The sequence below is a fragment of the Psammomys obesus genome, unplaced genomic scaffold, assembly GCF_907164565.1.
Source record: "Psammomys obesus unplaced genomic scaffold, mPsaObe1.curated_primary_1811, whole genome shotgun sequence".
Lineage (NCBI taxonomy): Eukaryota > Metazoa > Chordata > Mammalia > Rodentia > Muridae > Psammomys > Psammomys obesus.
Window position 1 is genome coordinate 2,492,216 of NW_026596039.1, and position 18,091 is coordinate 2,510,306.

At 45.3% G+C, this 18,091-nt stretch overlaps 1 protein-coding gene across 2 annotated transcripts in view; it reads right to left on the bottom strand.

Moving 5' to 3' along the window:
* The window catches only part of Gramd1b (GRAM domain containing 1B), a 134,803-nt gene extending 117,916 nt beyond the window's left edge, over positions 1-16,887 (bottom strand). For both annotated transcript variants that reach the window (XM_055621791.1, XM_055621790.1), the window contains exon 1: positions 16,489-16,887. In XM_055621791.1, coding sequence (XP_055477766.1) covers positions 16,489-16,865 — 377 coding nt within the window. In that variant the 5' untranslated portion in view covers positions 16,866-16,887. The remainder of the gene's footprint in view (positions 1-16,488) is intronic.
* Between the last annotated feature and the right edge of the window lie 1,204 nt (positions 16,888-18,091).

Here is an 18,091-nt window from a genome sequence, read left to right on the forward strand (position 1 = left end):
AGCCTCACATGGGCCATCATTGCAGTGACAGATGGATAGCAGTCTCTGCATTCTAAAAATGAGGTTGACATGTAGTTTTTCCAGATCTTACTGACAGATCGAAAATGGCAGCTCATAAATAATCAAAGCAACAGTAAACTACTGTTTCAGCGCACATTCACCAGAGCAGAAGACTCTGAGGCCCACGGACCGCCACAGACACCTCTGTTTCGTTAACTTTGTCTTTTAAAAAATAAAAAGATACACATACTGTCTGTTTTAATCTCTTTTAAGATGTAGCATTTGTATAGTACGCACGTGTGTGTTTATGGGGGGAAAGGCACATGCACTCATGTGCCCGTGTGCTATACATACATATGGAGGTCAGGGCGAACAACTAGTCAATTCTCTTCTATTACGGGGAGTCTGGGGATAGAACTCAGGTCATCGGGCTTGGTGGAATGTGATGGACAGGCAAGCTGAGAAGTTCCCACAGGAAACATGAGTTCCCACTACACCATCTCAACAGACGCCTTTCACAATCTCACTGAGACTGGAGGGCATTAAACAACCTGCCCAGAACCACAGAGAGAACCAACCAATCAACGGAACCAGAGTCTCCACTCCATATTGCCCCTGTTGGCCTCTAAGACTGTGGACTCATAATAGGAAAATAGCATCTTCCTGCCCTGAAAGTCAAGAGAGCTTGCCTGTGGGATAGACTATATGATTCCATCCAGGCAACAGGTGTGGTGAAAGAGAAATGTCTCCCATAGTCTTAGGTATTTGAGAACACGTGGTCACCAAATGGCGGGGCTGTTTAGGGGCTTATGGAACCTTTGGGAGTAGAGCCTCGCTAAAGGAGTATATCATTGTGTGAATGGAGGGAGGAAGTTAGGAGTTTATAGCCTCACTCTACTTCCTTCACTCTTTCCTTTCTCTGTGTGAATGGGACTGTGATCAGCAAGCCCCTGCTTCCCTGCCTGGCGCTGTGCCTTCTCAGCCATGATGGAGGCTGTACCTCCAGAATCCTCAGGTAAAATAAACTCTTTCTTTCTTAAATTACTTTTTAGTCATGATATTTTATCATAGCAACAGAAAAGTAATTAATACAAATGGGATCCTTAGAAATTGAGAGCAACACACTTGGATGGCAAGAGATCTGTATTGTATCCATCTCAGCCGCTGACTAGCTGGCTGCGTGGCTTTGGATCTCTCAGTTTCTTCACAGTTGAAATGAACACCTCATCGACCTAACATAAAACCTAAATATTCACTCTCTCTCTCTCTTTTTTCTTTGAGACAGAGTCTCACCTAGCCCAGGCTGGCCTCCAACCTCTTCTGTAGCCAAGAATTAAGGTCCTCCTGCCTCCATCTTCAGAGCGCTGGGGCTACACAACACCTGGTTTTATATGATCTTGATTCAACCCCAGCCTTCACGTATGCAAGGCAAGCACTCTACCAGCTGAACTCCATTCCCAGCCCCAAACCCAGAGGGGGAAGAAGCAGGCCCTAACAGGTGCCTGTGAGAGAAGTAAGGCAAAGTGTGGGAGGGGGACATCAAGGCACAGTAACCCTCCCCTGCTCTCCTCTCTTGCCCACCATATTCCTTCCTTAGACCCATTTTGTTTTCTTGTTTTAGTCCAAATACAATAATCTACTGCAATTATCTCTTATAGACTGTGAACTTCTCCATGGAGAAACCTTTGGTATCTCTCTCAGTCCATGCACATAGCACAAGCGCAAATCCTGCCAACGTCCCATGAGTGCTTGTTGAACTGTAAGAGTCACCTCTCTTGAGTTATCTAATCTACACCTTTAAACAAATCTCTCTGACAGTAAAACAAAAGATCTGACAACAACGTTATTTAGGAAGTGACAGAAGATGAAGACTCTTGAGAGAAAGGACTCTTGGTGTTTTATTAATTCTCACGAATGGGCAGGTCACTTCCCCCTGAAAATTTTTTCAAGAGGTCTGCCAGAGTCCAAAAATGTCCCTAGAAAAAAACAAATTCATTAACTGGCAGAACAAAGCCAGGACTTTCCTCATAATCTTGAAGAAATGGCCCTAGTCACTAATAATAAGTCTCCAAAGGAATATAAAGGGTGATGGACAGCCTGTGCCCCTATGTCCCCACTGAGGGAGTAAAAGAGAAAAATAGTAAAATGTACCACGGGAGCTTTTCCTAGGTCTTTGGTAGAATTCTCTCAAAAGTATGGCTCAAAACATAGAAAGAAGCAACCAAATGAGGTAATGTAACCTGCTTTCCTTTTTGCTTTTGGGGGGGGGGCAGTTTTCCCATGTCAGGGAGACATGGTTCACTATGGGCCCAGGTGTCAAGAGTGTGTCAGTCCTTGAGCTAAGGGCTGTTTTCTGGAGAAGTTCCACCTGCTCAGAATAACCTTTATTACTGCCATTCTATCCGACCTGAGACTCAATAAAAAGGTCATAAAGAACCTCAGAGTGTAATGACCCAGCCTAAAACAATGTTTGCTAGACCAAGATTGCTTGGAGGTCAGCCTGGCACTAGCTGACATGCTTGGGGGCCAGAGACCACAACAGAAGCTAAATGACATACCCACTTGGCAGGACTCTTTGGTCTGCTTTGGTAAGGCTCATCATCCCCTGGCTTCTCCAGGCACTGAGCTGCAGAGGACTTTAGTCCTCTTTTCACCAGCTGCCTGTCCTGTAATCTTAAAGGCATTGAGTCTTTATTTGTGTTCCCTTCTTAAAACCCTTGGACTCAGGCAGGGTGTGGTGGCACACGCCTTTAATCCCAGCACTCAGGAGGCAGAAGTGGGTGGATCTCTGTGAGTTTGAGGCCAGCCTGGTCTACAAAGTAAGTCCAGGACAGCCAGGGCTATACTGAGAAACCTTGCTTCGAGAAACAAAACAAAACAAGCTTGGATTTTCTATAGAGATAGGCCTTTTCTTATTGATGAGTTCCCTAGAGAAGCCTGAAATCGATGCTAATGAGCATAGCCTCGGAATTGGCCCATTCTTTCATAAACCTGAGTGATTAAAAACCAGAGCGATGCAGAGTGGTTGTTTAGCATGAAGAAGCTCTGGACTTGAGCTCCAGGACCACATAAACTAGACACAGTTTCTGTAATCCCAGAATTCTGGAGTTGGAGGCAAGAGAATCAGAATTTCAATCTCATCCTTAGCCACGTGGTTGAGGCCAGCTTTCTTGACTTCATGAGAGAGAGAGAGAGAGAGAGAGAAAGAAAGAAAGAAAGGAAGGAAGGAAGGAAGGAAGGAAGGAAGGAAGGAAGGAAGGAAGGAAGGAAGGAAGGAAGGGTGGAAAGAGACTTCAAGGAAAAAGGTACAAGAAGTAGAATTTTAGTTCACTACTAATTTTCAGAAAACAAGTGGCAGGTGAGAGGAGATCAAAGACTATAACATCACTTAGACAACACAACTTCCTGAACTTCCTGGTCAGGTTACTAAACTCTTGGAAGTTCTGGAAAGGTGTTGCACCCCCCCAAATATATATATGAAAGACCTCCACCCACTCCTCACCTCATATGCTCCCTCATCTTACTCTATGTACTCTACAGAACTCTTTATCTACATCATAAAATAAATACAATAAAATTCATAAGTTAGGTATTTCTTTGGGGGATGGGAACCCAGCTTACAGCTGTTGGGGCAGAAGAGGTGGCAGAAGAGTCAGTTTCAGAAGTAGAAGTAAGAGTGAAACAAAGAAGAAAAAGAGAGGGAAGAGCCCCAGGAGTTGTTTCAACTGGATGTAAATCTTTACATGAATGCTAGAAAAAGGAATGAATAAAATAAGCATTAATGAGATTGAAGGAAAGGTAGATATAGAACTACAAAGGCTGAGCTCTTCTGTGTCTCCTGTTTCAGCTGAACATTTTTTAAGTTTGGAGAAAATTTAAAACTTTGATCTGAGATTTCCTTGGGTATAACAGCATTACTGAGAGCAATCTAGACGGGGACAGGCGTTGAGCTAATGGCCCTTCCAATGAAAACATAGTCTGGACAGAAATGGAGATGGAAGGAGGCCACCTGAAAGGAAAAAAAAACAAATGTTACATAATAAAGTTGTCTAATATTACATTAACACCTCAAATGAGGCTTAGAAGAACAGGCAGGCATGTTAATGACGGAACAAAGATGACCAGGGTCCCTTAGCCAACCCCCTTGGAAGCCTTAAGCTTTTGACCCAGGAGCCCCATGCCCTGTAGCATCAACCTGGTGAAACTCCAATGAGAGCTATTAGAATGAGAGAACATCAGCCTGTAAGGGTTAATAAATTTTTAAAGGCTGAAATGCATAAAGAGGTTTCATGAAGAGAAAAAAAAAATGGTGTGTCTCTTTTACCTGAATATTTTAAAGGGAGAAAAATTCTGTCTGTCTGGGAAACATCTGCCCTGCTGAGAACTATAAAACCCAAACCTGTTGTTAAAATTCCGGTGGCAGTTCTAGTTGGTAAGCACAGATTAATGGTATTAAGCTGAAAACCCACAGGAGAATTGGTATGTTCCAGGCAGGCTTTAAGGGAAATAGTTGATCTGCTCTCCCTTATTATGTTATAAGCATGGACCTCATGAAGACCGGATAATGCTTTTCACACCTCAATGCTATAAAGCAAAAAGCATGGGACTCTATCCTCTAAGCAATATGAATTGGATCCAGACTGTCCATGCTCACACAACATGGAAATGTTAGTATGGACAAATACCCTACAGGGTAGCTCTGAGCTGATCCTACACTACACTTATGCCATTGCCTGTGAGAAGGAAGTAACAACTCCTGATGGTTTATTCAAGATCAGGCTGCCTGGAGACTCCAGGAGACGACATGAACAGGAGACTTTAGAACTACTTCTCCCAGGAGACTGCAGAACTGCATGAAAGACTACTAGATCCATCACCACTTAGATAGTGTCCTATAAATGGCTCTCAATCCATCAATGAACACCCATTGCCTCTGTGCATGGCAGTTTCAATAAGAACAAAAAACATCCTGTTTGGAAGGATGCTACTCTAGGGGGAAGAAGGAAAAGAAGATCAGCTGCATTATATGGGCTGAATTATACACTGGTTTTTAGCAGTAGTCAAAGTGGTGTATCTCCAGTGCTTAGGTCTGTAATCACTGCAGGGTAGTGGCCATTGGCCTGGCCAATGGAAGTTTTGGGTTTTTTTTCTATGTTATATAAATATGCTTTTGTTTTAATCTCAAGTGTGAGACTTTAGTTGGGCTATAGTTTGCTCACACCTGTTGTCATGTGGGGGGCGTGATCTTTGCCAGATGGTAATGGCCTTTCACGTGCTACACAGAGAGGGGCATGCTCTAGGACTCTGAGAGTTTAAATATAAGAGTGAGAAAGAGTTGGGGGGTGGGGCGTTCTGTGTGGCATTCGGTGTTGACATGTGGCATGTAGCAGTTTGGAGAGAGCAGAGACAGTGTGGCACTTTGGGGCACAGCCACATGGAACAGACTGCTAACTGCATCTTTGGTTGATAGAGATTGGTATAGAGCCCTAAAGGAACACCTTGACCCCAAAGAACTAGAAGAAGAAAAGGGGTCTGGGCCCCCTCTAACCATTAACCTTTCTCTCTCTTATTTAAGGTTGAGGAGTTGGTGGAAGGGAGGTAGAGGCTTAAATACCCCAAATAAAGTAGAGTTTTAAAGAAGTCTGCTACAGGTGGATTTCCATTATAGGCCTGGTCCCTGGTCACACAGAAAGGCAACAGAACTTAACTTGATAAAAAGATGGAAGATGATATAGGTCACAAACCCATGAAAATCACTATGGGAATCTGCAAGGTTTATTAAAGTAGACTACTCCGAAGCCATTAGAAGAATCCCATCCAGGTTCAGATGGTGTAGACTAAACAAGCGATGAGTGGGCTCATCTATGGCTGCCACCTGGATCCATGGACTAAGGAGACATGGTGCTACCTACCGCAACAATGCAGAGATGGGCTGAGCCTATTCTGAGGCCCAGAATGTGAACAACAGAGACAGAGGTTGCAGATGGGTAGGTAGCAGGCTGCTCTGTAGAAAGAGCATGTAGATGGCGAGGCGGATCGATGCTGACAGCCTTTGGGGGCTACGAATGGGTCTCAACAGGACGAGGCACTGCCTTTGACAGCAGTACATAACTGCTGGAATGTGCGAATATCCAGGGTGCCACGGAAGAACTGAAACAGAAGACCCTGTACCAGTTTGAAACTTCAACCATCATTTCTTCAAAAACAGGGAACACATCTAACAGTTAGAAGGGGAAGATTATCTTCAAAGCAGTAGTTTGGTAGAGAAATGGATCATGAATCTGTGCTTGCAATCAACAAAACAGGAATGAAGGTAATGTTCCCACTAGGTAGATTATGGTTTTTTTTTTTTTATGGCAGACCTTGGAAAGAAAGGCAGGGAGGAAATGCTGGCTTGATAATTTGCTTTCCAGTGCCAAAACAGAATACATAAGCCTCGGTAATTATGAAGACTAGAGGATGATTTGGGTCTTGGCTACAGAGGCATCATGTCAGCACAAGCTGCTGGGGCCTTATTTACGCTTCCTTTTAGGTGGGAGGGGCGCCACAACGTGAGACAGCAAGCAGCCCAGCTCTGGCATCTCCTCCTCATTTTATAAAGCCATCAGCGGCATTGTGGGTGCCCCACCCTTGTGACATCTTTGTTTTCTAATTGCCTTCTATGGGCTGGAACCCCCAATAACATTGACAAATGAATTTGGGGATCGAGTTCAACGCATACATTCTTGGCGTGCACAGTCAAACCATAGCAGTTGTCTTTGGAGCTGGAAGTTAAACCCAGACCAGGTTTAACTACAGCCCCGAGTTAAGTGCTCATAGCTCTACTTTTTGTTTTTTTAATCTTTCTTCTTTTCTCCTTATACAGTCTCAACTTCCCTTTCTCCTCCTGAAGCAGAAGTCACACGGAGCCATGCTTGGTGGCACACACCTTTAATCCTAACACTTGAGAGGCAGAGGCAGGTAGATCTCTGTGAGTTTATGACCAACCTAACCTACTTAGTGAGTTCCAACCTAGCCTAGAGTTATATAAAAGAGAGACTCCGTCAAAAAGAGGAAGGAAGAGCAGGTGAAGCTGTAGTCACACGAGCAGGAATCAACTACAGTGTTGGAAGCATGGCTAGTTCCAAAGCAAGAAACTGACTGTACTTTAGAACCATTGTCAGAATTCCTACAGACCCCGAGGGGCAGGTTATGTACCCTTATCTAGCACTACTGAGGTTAGGATTCAATGCAGCTGAGGCTTGACTCAGTGGCAAAGATAGTTTGCTGCTCTTGCAGAGGACCGGAATTTGGTTCCCAGCACCTACATAAGACAGCTCTTGTAACTCCAGTTCCAAAGCCCTCTTCAGGCTTCTTCAGGCATCCAAACACATGTTCATACATGTACATGCACACGCTCAAGCACACACATACACACACACACGGGAGGGGGAGTTAAATTCAACCATGGCTGAGGATGTAGTTTAGTAGTCTCCAATCCAGGTGGTCCTGGGCTCTAATCTTAGCACCATGAGAATATAGGACATAGTGCCACATGCACTGGGGAGACTAAGACTAGAGGATCCGAAGTTCAAGGTAAATCTCAGCTACATATTGAGCTCAAAGCCAGAATACACGAGACTCTGGCTCAAACAATAATAAATGCAGCTGTATTGCCTATTGTTCAAGATAGCCCCCTAATCACCCTAACCTCCTACAAATGGGGGACACTGGGAGAACCTCTTAACTGGCACTACAGCCGGAAGTTTGGACCAACATGGGGACTGAAGCCAATGCTCCTTCCACATGTTAAAACTTCAGGGCACAGGAGAAGAAGAAGGAGAAGGACCATCTCAGAGACTGAAAATGAATGATGGAGCTATATGTTGATATAAATTTAATACTGCACTAGCAACCTAACAAAGGCTCAGAAACAGAGGTGACACCCATGCCAAAGTCTCCCAGTTGAGAAATTGAACAACAACAACAAAAAAAAAAAAAACAAAAAACAAAAAACAAACAAAAAAAAAACAGCAAATACAACATTCAGGGTCAAGATTATAAGCTATTTTCCTCCTTCCTACTACTCTATATTTTACAATTAGCTAGTTATTTTATTAGACTGGCTATGACTGTTGACTTTAAATAGTATTAAAAATTACTTCTTCTAAAACAACAAGCTTGAAGACCCTTGGAGAGCTTTTAAAAATGTGTCACTAAGCTCGACATAGTGATAAACACATATAGTATAGCACCTTCTAGGCTGAGGTGGGAGGTCTGAGGGTGTGAGAACAGTCTGAATTGGGTAGTCTGGACCATCAGGGGCTACAAAACAAGACCCTATCTAATATATATATATATATATATATATATATATATATATATATATATATATATAAAGAGAGAGAGACAGACAGATAAACTAATTAAGAGCTAGGCATGATGGTACATTCTGTTATCTCAGCACTCAGGAAGTGAATACAGGCATATCAGGAGTCCATAGTCATCCTCAGCTATGTAGCATTTTCAAGGCTAGCCTAGGCTACAAGAGACCCTGTCTGAAACAAAAAGTGTCACTAGACTAACCATCTGTCGTCTTTCTGCATTTTCCTCATTATTGGGAAAATACGGTCACTATTTTACTCACTTTTCCATTACTGTCACAAACTACTTGCATCAGGCTAGCATTATTTTTTTTAAAGTCTATTTAGTTCACATTTTTAAAGATTTATTTATTTGTTTATTTATCTATTTATTTATTACCGTATTCTGACTGCATGTACGCCTACACACCAGAAGAGGGCATTAGATCTTATTACAGATGGTCTTGAGCCACCATGTGGTTGCTGGGAATTGAACTCAGGACCTTCGGAAGAACAGCCAGTGCTCTTAACCTCTGAATCATCTCTCCAGCCACTGGTTCACATTTCTTAAGGTTCAAGGGTTAACAACCAAAGGTAACAAAAAAAAAATCACACAGCAGTCAGTAGAGACCTTGTGTGTGTTTTGTGCCTCTCCTTCTAACAAAGCTACCAGGATTCAATCATGGGGGCTGTACGGTAATGGCCTTATCCAGTCCTATGTACCTCATTAGACTATACCCAAACCAGCCCTCAGACAAATTCTTTACCATAGTTGAAAGAGAGAGGTGAGGAAAGACGTTATCTTTCTCACTGCTTCCCTTGGCCTCACCATTTCACCAACCAGCTACAGCAAGACAGCAAACGGATGTGGTCAGACCTCAAGGCAGAGGAGAAGATCCAAGGCCAGGGAAAGGCTTGACCCTGGCAACGTGCTATCAGGGAGAGGCCCTAAAAAGGGCCTGATGCTCTAGAGATGACAGAGTCAGTTAGGGACTGGTCACAGGTCTGAGTCTAAGCTAGCAAGCCACCCTGGCTTGCTTGGTCACCTCATTTTTTTTTTTTTTAAATCTCATCTTCAGATCAGGTCTGAACAGCCTGAGTCTAGGTCCAGTCAGAGGACGCACAGGAAGCAGAGAAGGTGTCATACCATTTAACTAAGAACAAAAACTCTTTTGGGGTCTCTAGGGAAACACCGCAAGGTCTTTTTATCACTGTCTTCTATCAACAGCCTTAGCTCTGCATAGACATATTTTTCTAGTACTTTTAAACCAGGTAACTTAGCTCAAAAATCCAGAAACACAATTGAAAACAGGAATATCTGAAATCAATACTACCTCACTATTTATTGTTGTTTGTTTATGCATGTATGTATGCATGTATTTATTTTTGAGGTACAGGGTATTGAACCTATGACCTCATGCCAGCCAGGCAGGCCCTCTAGCACTGAACCACACCCCCCGCTCAAAACTGCCTCTAGAGGTCACCTATGGCTTCCACTGGTAGCACTGGGGTGGCTGACCCATGTCTGACATCTCTTTTCCGTATCACAAAGCATCTGTATCCTGTCTCCTTTCTCCCAGGTTTGACTTTCCTTCTATATTCCTGAGAGAAGTTGGAACCCTCTCCCCTGGGAGAAGGAAATTTCCATCCCTAAAGTTGTTGGGTCCCCAAGATAATAAAAAACTGCGCCCTCCTTCACACCAGGTGCATAGCTCTTTGGTAGGTCACACACATCTTTGGGCTACGGGGTGGGGAGAAGATCCCGAGAAGGCAAGGGCACTGAAGAAACCCCTCAGTCTTCCTAAAGCTCATGTACACACAGCAGCCCGGCAGCCACATCCGGCTTCTAAACACCTGCGCCCCAGCTGGAAGCTTACTCACGAAGATGAGGAAAAAAATTCCCACTGGCAACATAGCCATTCAGGTGCCTCAAAACAACCTGAGCACACCTGAAGCCATCTTCAGTGACCAGCATAGCAAGTGGGGGATACACGGTGTCTGGGAGGAACTAACCAAGAAGGGTGGGGTTGGTCACACCTTACTCTGCCCGGACTCACCCTGGTCTCCTGTCTTTGGTTGAGTGTGTAACCACAAGGAAATGAGAAATACCAACTCCCATAGAGGAACCTGGCCAGCGTGAATCAGCCCACAGGGCTCCATCTCCACATCTCAGTTTCCACAAACTATTTTAATCTGGAAACCACATCTATAGACAAAAGCAGGCTGCCTCTCCCGGGGGAGACCACCTAAACCATAACCTATGCACAGCTGTGTTCCCCACACATCCCAGCCCCCACCCAGGCCCCCGCCCAAACTTGCCCAGCAGCTTCCCCTGTCTCCTGAATTCCGTCTTGCCTCACAGGCAACTCCTCCACCTACATCTTCTCAGGCATGCAAGGCCAGCAGCACAGAACTGTAACGAACTCGGCGTAGGAACGAGTACGCGGTTCATGTCATAGCCTTCCTCCTGGTAGACCAGGAACAAGTTAATCTCCCAGAGCACAGCTTTGTCCCCTGTGAAGCCTACCTCAGGGGTTTGTCATGAGGATTAACAGTGGTCATGTATTTGAGACACTTAGCAGGCAACTTGGCACAAAACAAGACTCACTCCCCACCTCAAGGAATTATGAGACTGGCAGAAGCCTTTGTTCCTTAACCCTGTCCCATGCTTACTGCTTCAATTGTATGTTAACCATCCACAGCCCCCTTTGCATGGATTTGTTGCTTTGCATTAAGACCGATGTGAGTTTCTTTTTCTCCATCACACAGAGCATGGCACACGCTGACTAGCCGACTAACTAGATGACTTATAAATAATAACTGAGTGGAGTCTGATCGCATAGAAGGCTGGATGCACAAACATACCCTGCTCCCTCCAAACTGCCTGAAGTATGAAGAAAATCTTCCTCCAACTGTCAGAGGAAGCGATGGGAAGCAAGATAAACATATCAATGATATATACCTGCAAACTACCAACCAACTAACCTAGCACCTCAGATGTAGCCTAGCACACCAGGCTGGGCAAAGCTGGTGGGAACCGTTACCAAATATCAGATGTAGAGCAGAACAAAAACGTTACTCTCCAGCAGCTAGTGTCTAGACTGTGAACAGCTGCTACAGGGTGGGAATGTCCCATAGAAAGGGGTGCAGGATGGCTGAGAGAGAGGTGGTGAAAAGGTCACAGTTAGGAATGTGCCGGAGGAAGAAAAGCAAAGAAATTCTTGTGTGTCCTCCAGAAAGACAGGTCTCAGTTGGCCACTGCCCAATTCAACTGGCCCCTGTCAGCTTTCCTTTTACTTTCAGAACATACCCCCTGGCATACATGGCTTTGTCTGATTTCTGATTTTCTCTCAGAATCCAGGAGGCCATAGAAAGACACAATTTGAACAATTACCACAACCAGTTCTGACCAAGAGATCTGGGAACACATGCAGGTATTAATTCCTTTCGTTATATCCTATCGTTGTTGTTTTATCTGTGAAGTGCTAATTCTACAAGTTTGCCCCATCATGTTATTCATTATTCAGAAACTGCTCTAGCTCCCCACTGATTTGATTCCACTTTTTATATGAAGAAACTAAAGCCAGATGTGATACACACTTGTAATCTCAACATTTGGTAGTAGAGGCAGGAAGAGTACTAGTTCAAGGCCAAGCTTAGACACATGAGACCTTGTCTCAATAAATAAATAAGCAAATGAATGAATAAATAAGATTATCTAGTCTCAAGGGTTTTGTTATAGCAACAGAAAACAGTAGATAGTCACCCACTTCCATCTTCAATAGACATTTGATCTTTTAAAATTCAGCTGTCTATAAAACGCAAATTAGTTGGTGTCTAAAGCTAGAGGGGTAGGGGGCTTGTGGATGCTAGCTAAAAGGTATGGCTGTGTGAGTGTGGGGAGGGTGCATGGATGCATGAATGCATGAATGTGTGTGTGTGTGTGTGTGTGTGTTGACAAAAGGTGTTTTAAAATTAACTGTGGAGATGTGTGCACACATCTATCAATATAAAGTTTGTATTAAATACTTTTGTCCCATCCTGATATTAAAGGATTTTCCCCACAGGGTCCTATGCATGTTCTGCAAGTAATCAACTACTGAGCTACACTATGAGCTTGAAATCCAGTATGAATGGAAGGTTAATTGTGTGGTATCTAAATCATAGTCTCACAAATATGTTTAAAAAAAAAACAAAAACAAAAAAACAAAACAAACAAACAAACAAACAAACAAAAAAACCCTCAGCTCTGGACTCATCTTCCCCCTTGAAAATTTCTCAGACTTGTGAATAAAGAGAAATTTACTTCAGAAAGAGGGAAGAGACTTACTCATTAGTGATATATCATCAATGAATATCTGTGGGTCACCACAAGAGGGCAGGTATTGGGCAGTGAAAACACAGGATAGATCAGTGTGGACGAGAATTCCGTGGCTGGGTTGTTTTGTTTGAGTTTGGCTCTGATCTTGTATTGGTTTGTTTGTGTGTTTAGGGTACTGCATCATTTAGCCAGGCCTCAGATTCACTATATAGACATGGATGACCTATATTCCCAGCCCAGTCTGCCTTTTCCTACATATACAGTTGGCCTTCCTACATATACAGTTGCCTCCAAGCTCTGTATCTACGGAGCCAACCAATTACAGATAGAAAGAATTCAGAAAAATTTATACTGAACATGTGAAGATTGTATTTTAGGCTGGATCTCACCATACAGTCCAGACTGGCCTTGGTTTCAGCCCCCCTAGTGCATCCTTGGATTACATATACACACAAAGCAGACTTTGTTTCCTTATCCTCGTTCTCTAAATAACACAGAATAACAAATCTTTAGATAGCATTTACATTGTTCTGGGTATTAGAGAGGATTTAAAAGTGTGTGAGAAAATAGGCCATCAAGATGGATCAGCGGGCAAAGACACTTGCTCCTAAGCCTGAAGACCTGAGTGTGATTCCAGGAATCTGCATGGTATGAGGAGAGAACGAGTTCCTGAAGGTTCTGCTCTGACCTCCACATGTGCATGCATACATCACACACACACACACACACACACACACACACACACACACACACACAGGAAATACGCATGGGTTATAAGCAAACACTATGCCACTTTCTCTAAGGAACTTGGTGACTGTACAATGACCTGGAACCAAGCTCTACGGATACCAGAGGATGAGAAGATACACATTTTCTTCCAACCCAGTAAACCAGAACATAAAAGAACTGTCTTAAGTTATACCTAGAGGGTAAAATAAGCTTCCTATTTTTAAGACTATCCTCCCTGCTTCAACAACAAAAAATAATATTCTTCCATACCCTTAAGTAACTCTCAAAATCAGAACCATTTTCCTCACATTTCCTCAGCTCCCCCTGCCTACGTTAACCAACAATGCAAGTTTACATTTCTTGTCTTCAGTATGTGTGGCGGGATGTCAGTGTCTCTTTCAGGGTCTTTCTTCGCATTTGACAGAAAAGTACCCAAGTCATGACAAATTGGTCTGGCTTGAGATTAGAACCCATTACTCCTCACTTCCCTCTGCTCTGTGGAAAATTAAACAGGATGCAGTATCAGAAAAGACCTGTCACCCTCACGGTCCATAACTGAGAGAACCTGTTGTTAGGTCTGGAAATCGCTGAAAGACCTCAGACTCAGGTAGTCTGCAAAAGCAAGGAGCGTTTATTCTGCAGAAATTTCCAACATGCTGGGGCTGCCATTCACCCTGAAGTGAGCAAGCAGGCTTAGTTTAAAGGCAGTTAGGGGATTTTTCTAGCGTGATTAGGTAATCTTTTTATTGATTGGTTGGTGCTTATCTGGGGAATACAGGGGACTTATGACTGGTTCAGCAGTTGGGGGGACTTCATGAAGTGTCCAGGTAACAAAGCATGCCCAGGTAACAAAGTATTATTTTGATGAGCTAGACAAAGTGTTTTTTTTAACTGACCTTTAATTTGATTGGTCAAGTGCTTGGGGACTTACCTAAGTTATTGTTTCTGGTTTTCAAGGAGGTTATTGAGTTATTGTATCTGGTTTCCATGGACTATAGTTTTGTGTTTCGAGGAATAAAAACTCAGGCCTGTTTAGTCTGAGGCCACTTTTGAAGCCTGACACGGAGTCAGACTGGCTCACTAAAAATCATTTCTCTCACTGTACAGTCATTGCAAACAAGAGAAAGATTCCATACTGAGCCAAGGGGAGAAGCCACGAAGATTCAGGAGGGCCAGATCTTGCCTAACTCAGCCCTCAGCACGCCACAAAGACACAGCTCACCCTAGTTTCTTTTGACTTGGGCCACATTGTTCTCTTAGTCCATCTTATGCACCCGACCTCATACATGTCTTGCTGTTTTGTTTTTTTCCTATCTGCATTTGTCATAATTTGAGCTTCTCCCTCCCAAGCCTTCTCCTACATCCCCAAGCTTCTCTTTTCTAGTACAATCACTACAGAGAACATATCATAAATTTTCCAATGTCTCCATCTCTTCATTGTGAATGAAAAATGCATATCTCAGCTCCTTTTTGTTATATAGTTGGTTGGTCTGGATTTTATTTAGTTTCATTTAGGTTTGGGTTTTTTGAGATGTCATCCTTTCCATGTAAGCCGTGCATATCTCAAAAGCCAAGGATCCTTCTGTGCCAAACTCCCAAGCTCTAGGATTACAAGCAGGGCCCACACAGCTTTATTTATTTTATTTTGGAAGTGCTGGAGGCACCTATATGTTAGGTAAACTTTTTTTTAAAAGATATATTTATTTATTTTACCTATGAGTGCTCTATCTGCATGTACACCGGCATGCCAGAAGAGGGCATCAGTTCCCAGTATACATGGTTGGGAGCCACCTTGTAGTTGCTGGGAATCGAACTCAGGACTTCTGGAAGAGCTGAAGTCATCTGGAGAGATGAGCCATCTCTCCAGCCCCTAGGTAAACTTTTTTTTTTTTTCACCCGTGTCCTATCATGTTCATTTTCCACACTCCTTCATTGGAGACCCTTTTCAACATCACCACTACTAGCTGCTGCCACACTTGAGCTCTTGAGACCCACTCAATAAACGCTTCCTAAATAAAAATGAGCAAAACCTGGGAGCGATGGCGCTCACCAGTAATCCCAGCACTCAGGGAGGCAGAGGCAGGCGGATCTCTATGAGCTCAAGGCCAGCCTGGTCGATAAAGGGAGTCCAGGACAGTCAAGGCTACACCGAGAAACCCTGTCTTGAAAAAAAAAAATTAAAAAAAGGAAGAAGATGACTGAAAGTGAATAGGGTGAATGAATTCTCATTCAAGGGATTAATGACTGAGTTACCACCGCTAACAACAACGCCCCTCCCCCAATAGTACAAACATCTGCTAACGGTCATAGCTCACAAATCCAAGAGCAAATGGGAGAGGGGCACGGTATTCCTGAGTAGTGGGGACGTCATGCCACATCGGGCAACTTCTTGAAGCAGCACCCAGACCCCATTCCCAAGGCATGTATAATTACCCTGTGAGATTCACACCAGTTCTTGGATGTGGACAGCAAACATCTACCTAGCAAAACTGGCATAGTGATTGGTCAAGTGTTTGGTCAAGAGAGATTGGTCAAGATGTGGCAGGAAATGTGGTGAATATTTCAGCTCTATGTAGGCAATGTGGACCTGTACTGGCATCTTAGAGAAGAAGAAAAAAAATGACCAAAAGTGAAATGGAATTCGGGAACCCACGTGGAGGCGCCACTTAAAACTCTCAGGTTTAAACTCTCTCCACGCATACAATGGACTCACAGTACTATCTATCTACCCAAGTTTCTCTTGAGGATGGGATTTGGAGACAGGGTGAAGCACTCACCACAGACAGTAGCCTGCACACAGTAAGGGCTCAACAAATACAGCTGGTATCATTTGATTGGTCATTTTGAGGATCAAGAGATGAACCGCAGCGCGAATCTATGTCAACACATCAAGTAATGCGAAGTGTCTAGTTCCGGGCTGTGGAGACAAATCCACTAGCCTCGGTGTCCTGGCAGCGCCTGAAGACGCCGAGGTGACGCGATAAGCTCCAGTTTTGGTCCCGGAAGTTTCCACCGGAATACCCTGGGGCCCCGAATGGCCCCGGGGAGGGGCCGGAGGTGCTGGGGGACGACTGCCAGAGAGAAACGGGGACCTACCTGCTCTCACTGCACTCCTTCCGCTCCCTCACCCGCAGCCACTTGCGGAGCAGGAAGCGCTTTCGGCGCGGGGACGCGCTGGGTGTGGAGCAATTGGACCACGGGGTGTCCTCGTCGCTGGAGGGCGTAATCTCAATGGACGGCAGCTGCAAAAACTCCTTGCCCGGGGCCAGGACTCCGGGTAGGTCCGGGGCTCCCAGTCCGGCCTCCAGGCTCTGCTCTTGCACGTTCTTCATCCGGCGCATCTTAAAGCGCCGGCGGCGGAGCGTGGGGGTGGACGAGCTGGACCACACCGCGCTGCCCTCGGGCGCACCCTGCGACTCCGGCACCTGCAGGGCGGGCAGCTGCAGGTTCTCCATCATGTTGGCCGCCGGCATCGGGGTCCCCGGCCTCTGCCTCGTGCCCTCCGCCTGCAGCCCGGCTCAAGGCTCCCTCTCGCGGCTCCCCACCCCGGGGCCCGTGGCACTCTCCCCTCTCACGTTCAGCGAGCAGCTGGAGCCTGCCAGTAGATCAAGTTCCTTTTTTTTTTTTCTGGAGCGCCGCGAGGAGGGGACTGGTGGGGACGCCGCCTCCTGCGGTCTAGAACTTTTCGGAGCGCGCTTTCTCGCGCTGTTCGCCGCGGGAGAGGCAACCCGGGACGCGGTGACAGTCGCCAGCAAAGCCTTGCCACCTGGCTGCCCTCCTGGGGCTACTCTTCGCGCGCCCGAGTGTTTGTCTTCCGCTGCGTGTGCCGGAGGCTCTGCCTTCGCGGGACTCAGCGGCCCCGGGCCCCAGGGGGGCTGCGCAGCAAACTCTCAGTGGTTTGCGTTCAGCAAATTGCGTTGGGGAGCCGGCTTGGAACTGCAGGAGAGTGGAGGGCTGGAAAAAGAGGCGGTGGCAGGAGGGAGAGAGAGAGAAAGAGAGAGCAAGGGAGACACTAGATAAAAACAAAAAAAAGGTGGAGGGGGTGGAGCTGAGGGGGCTGAGGAGGGAGTGGGTTGCTCGCCTGAAAGGACACACACTGGCAGCGACAGCCGTGTAGCTGTACACGGAATCTCTTGGGGAGGGACTATACCTCCGAGTCAAGGCTGCTCCAATCAGCCTAATGAAATAGGAGCACCATCCAAACTTTCTCAGGGTAACGATTGGCCAAGCAGCTCTGGCTAGAGAACTCCTTGCTTTTTTTTCCTGGGGGATGGGAATCAAAGGATTTAGCTCTCACTCTCAGACCACCCAAGATTCAGGGTTGAGGGGAAACTAAGTGACTTTTCAGCCAAATCTCGCTCTCTGTCTTCTCCTAAGAAATGTGTATTCTCTGAGTTGTTTGGAGTGCTGACCGGGAAGACAGGGCACAGTCAGAAGGAGAAAGTTCTTGGAGGCTGCTTCCAAAATGGCCTGCTGGGAGGAAAAGACAGTTCTGTGGAGAGAGCTGAGGACACTAGACATGACACAAAGGAGAGACAGACAACAGGCAGGATGGACAGACACGGGACACACGGGACCGGTAAAGAGACTGCGTGCATGGTGTGTGGACCTGCAGAAACCATAGCCCCTTTCTAAGAGTGAAGGAAAGGAAGGAGAGAGAGCAGGAGGTGCTCCCTCAGAGCCCCAGGGAGCCAAGCGC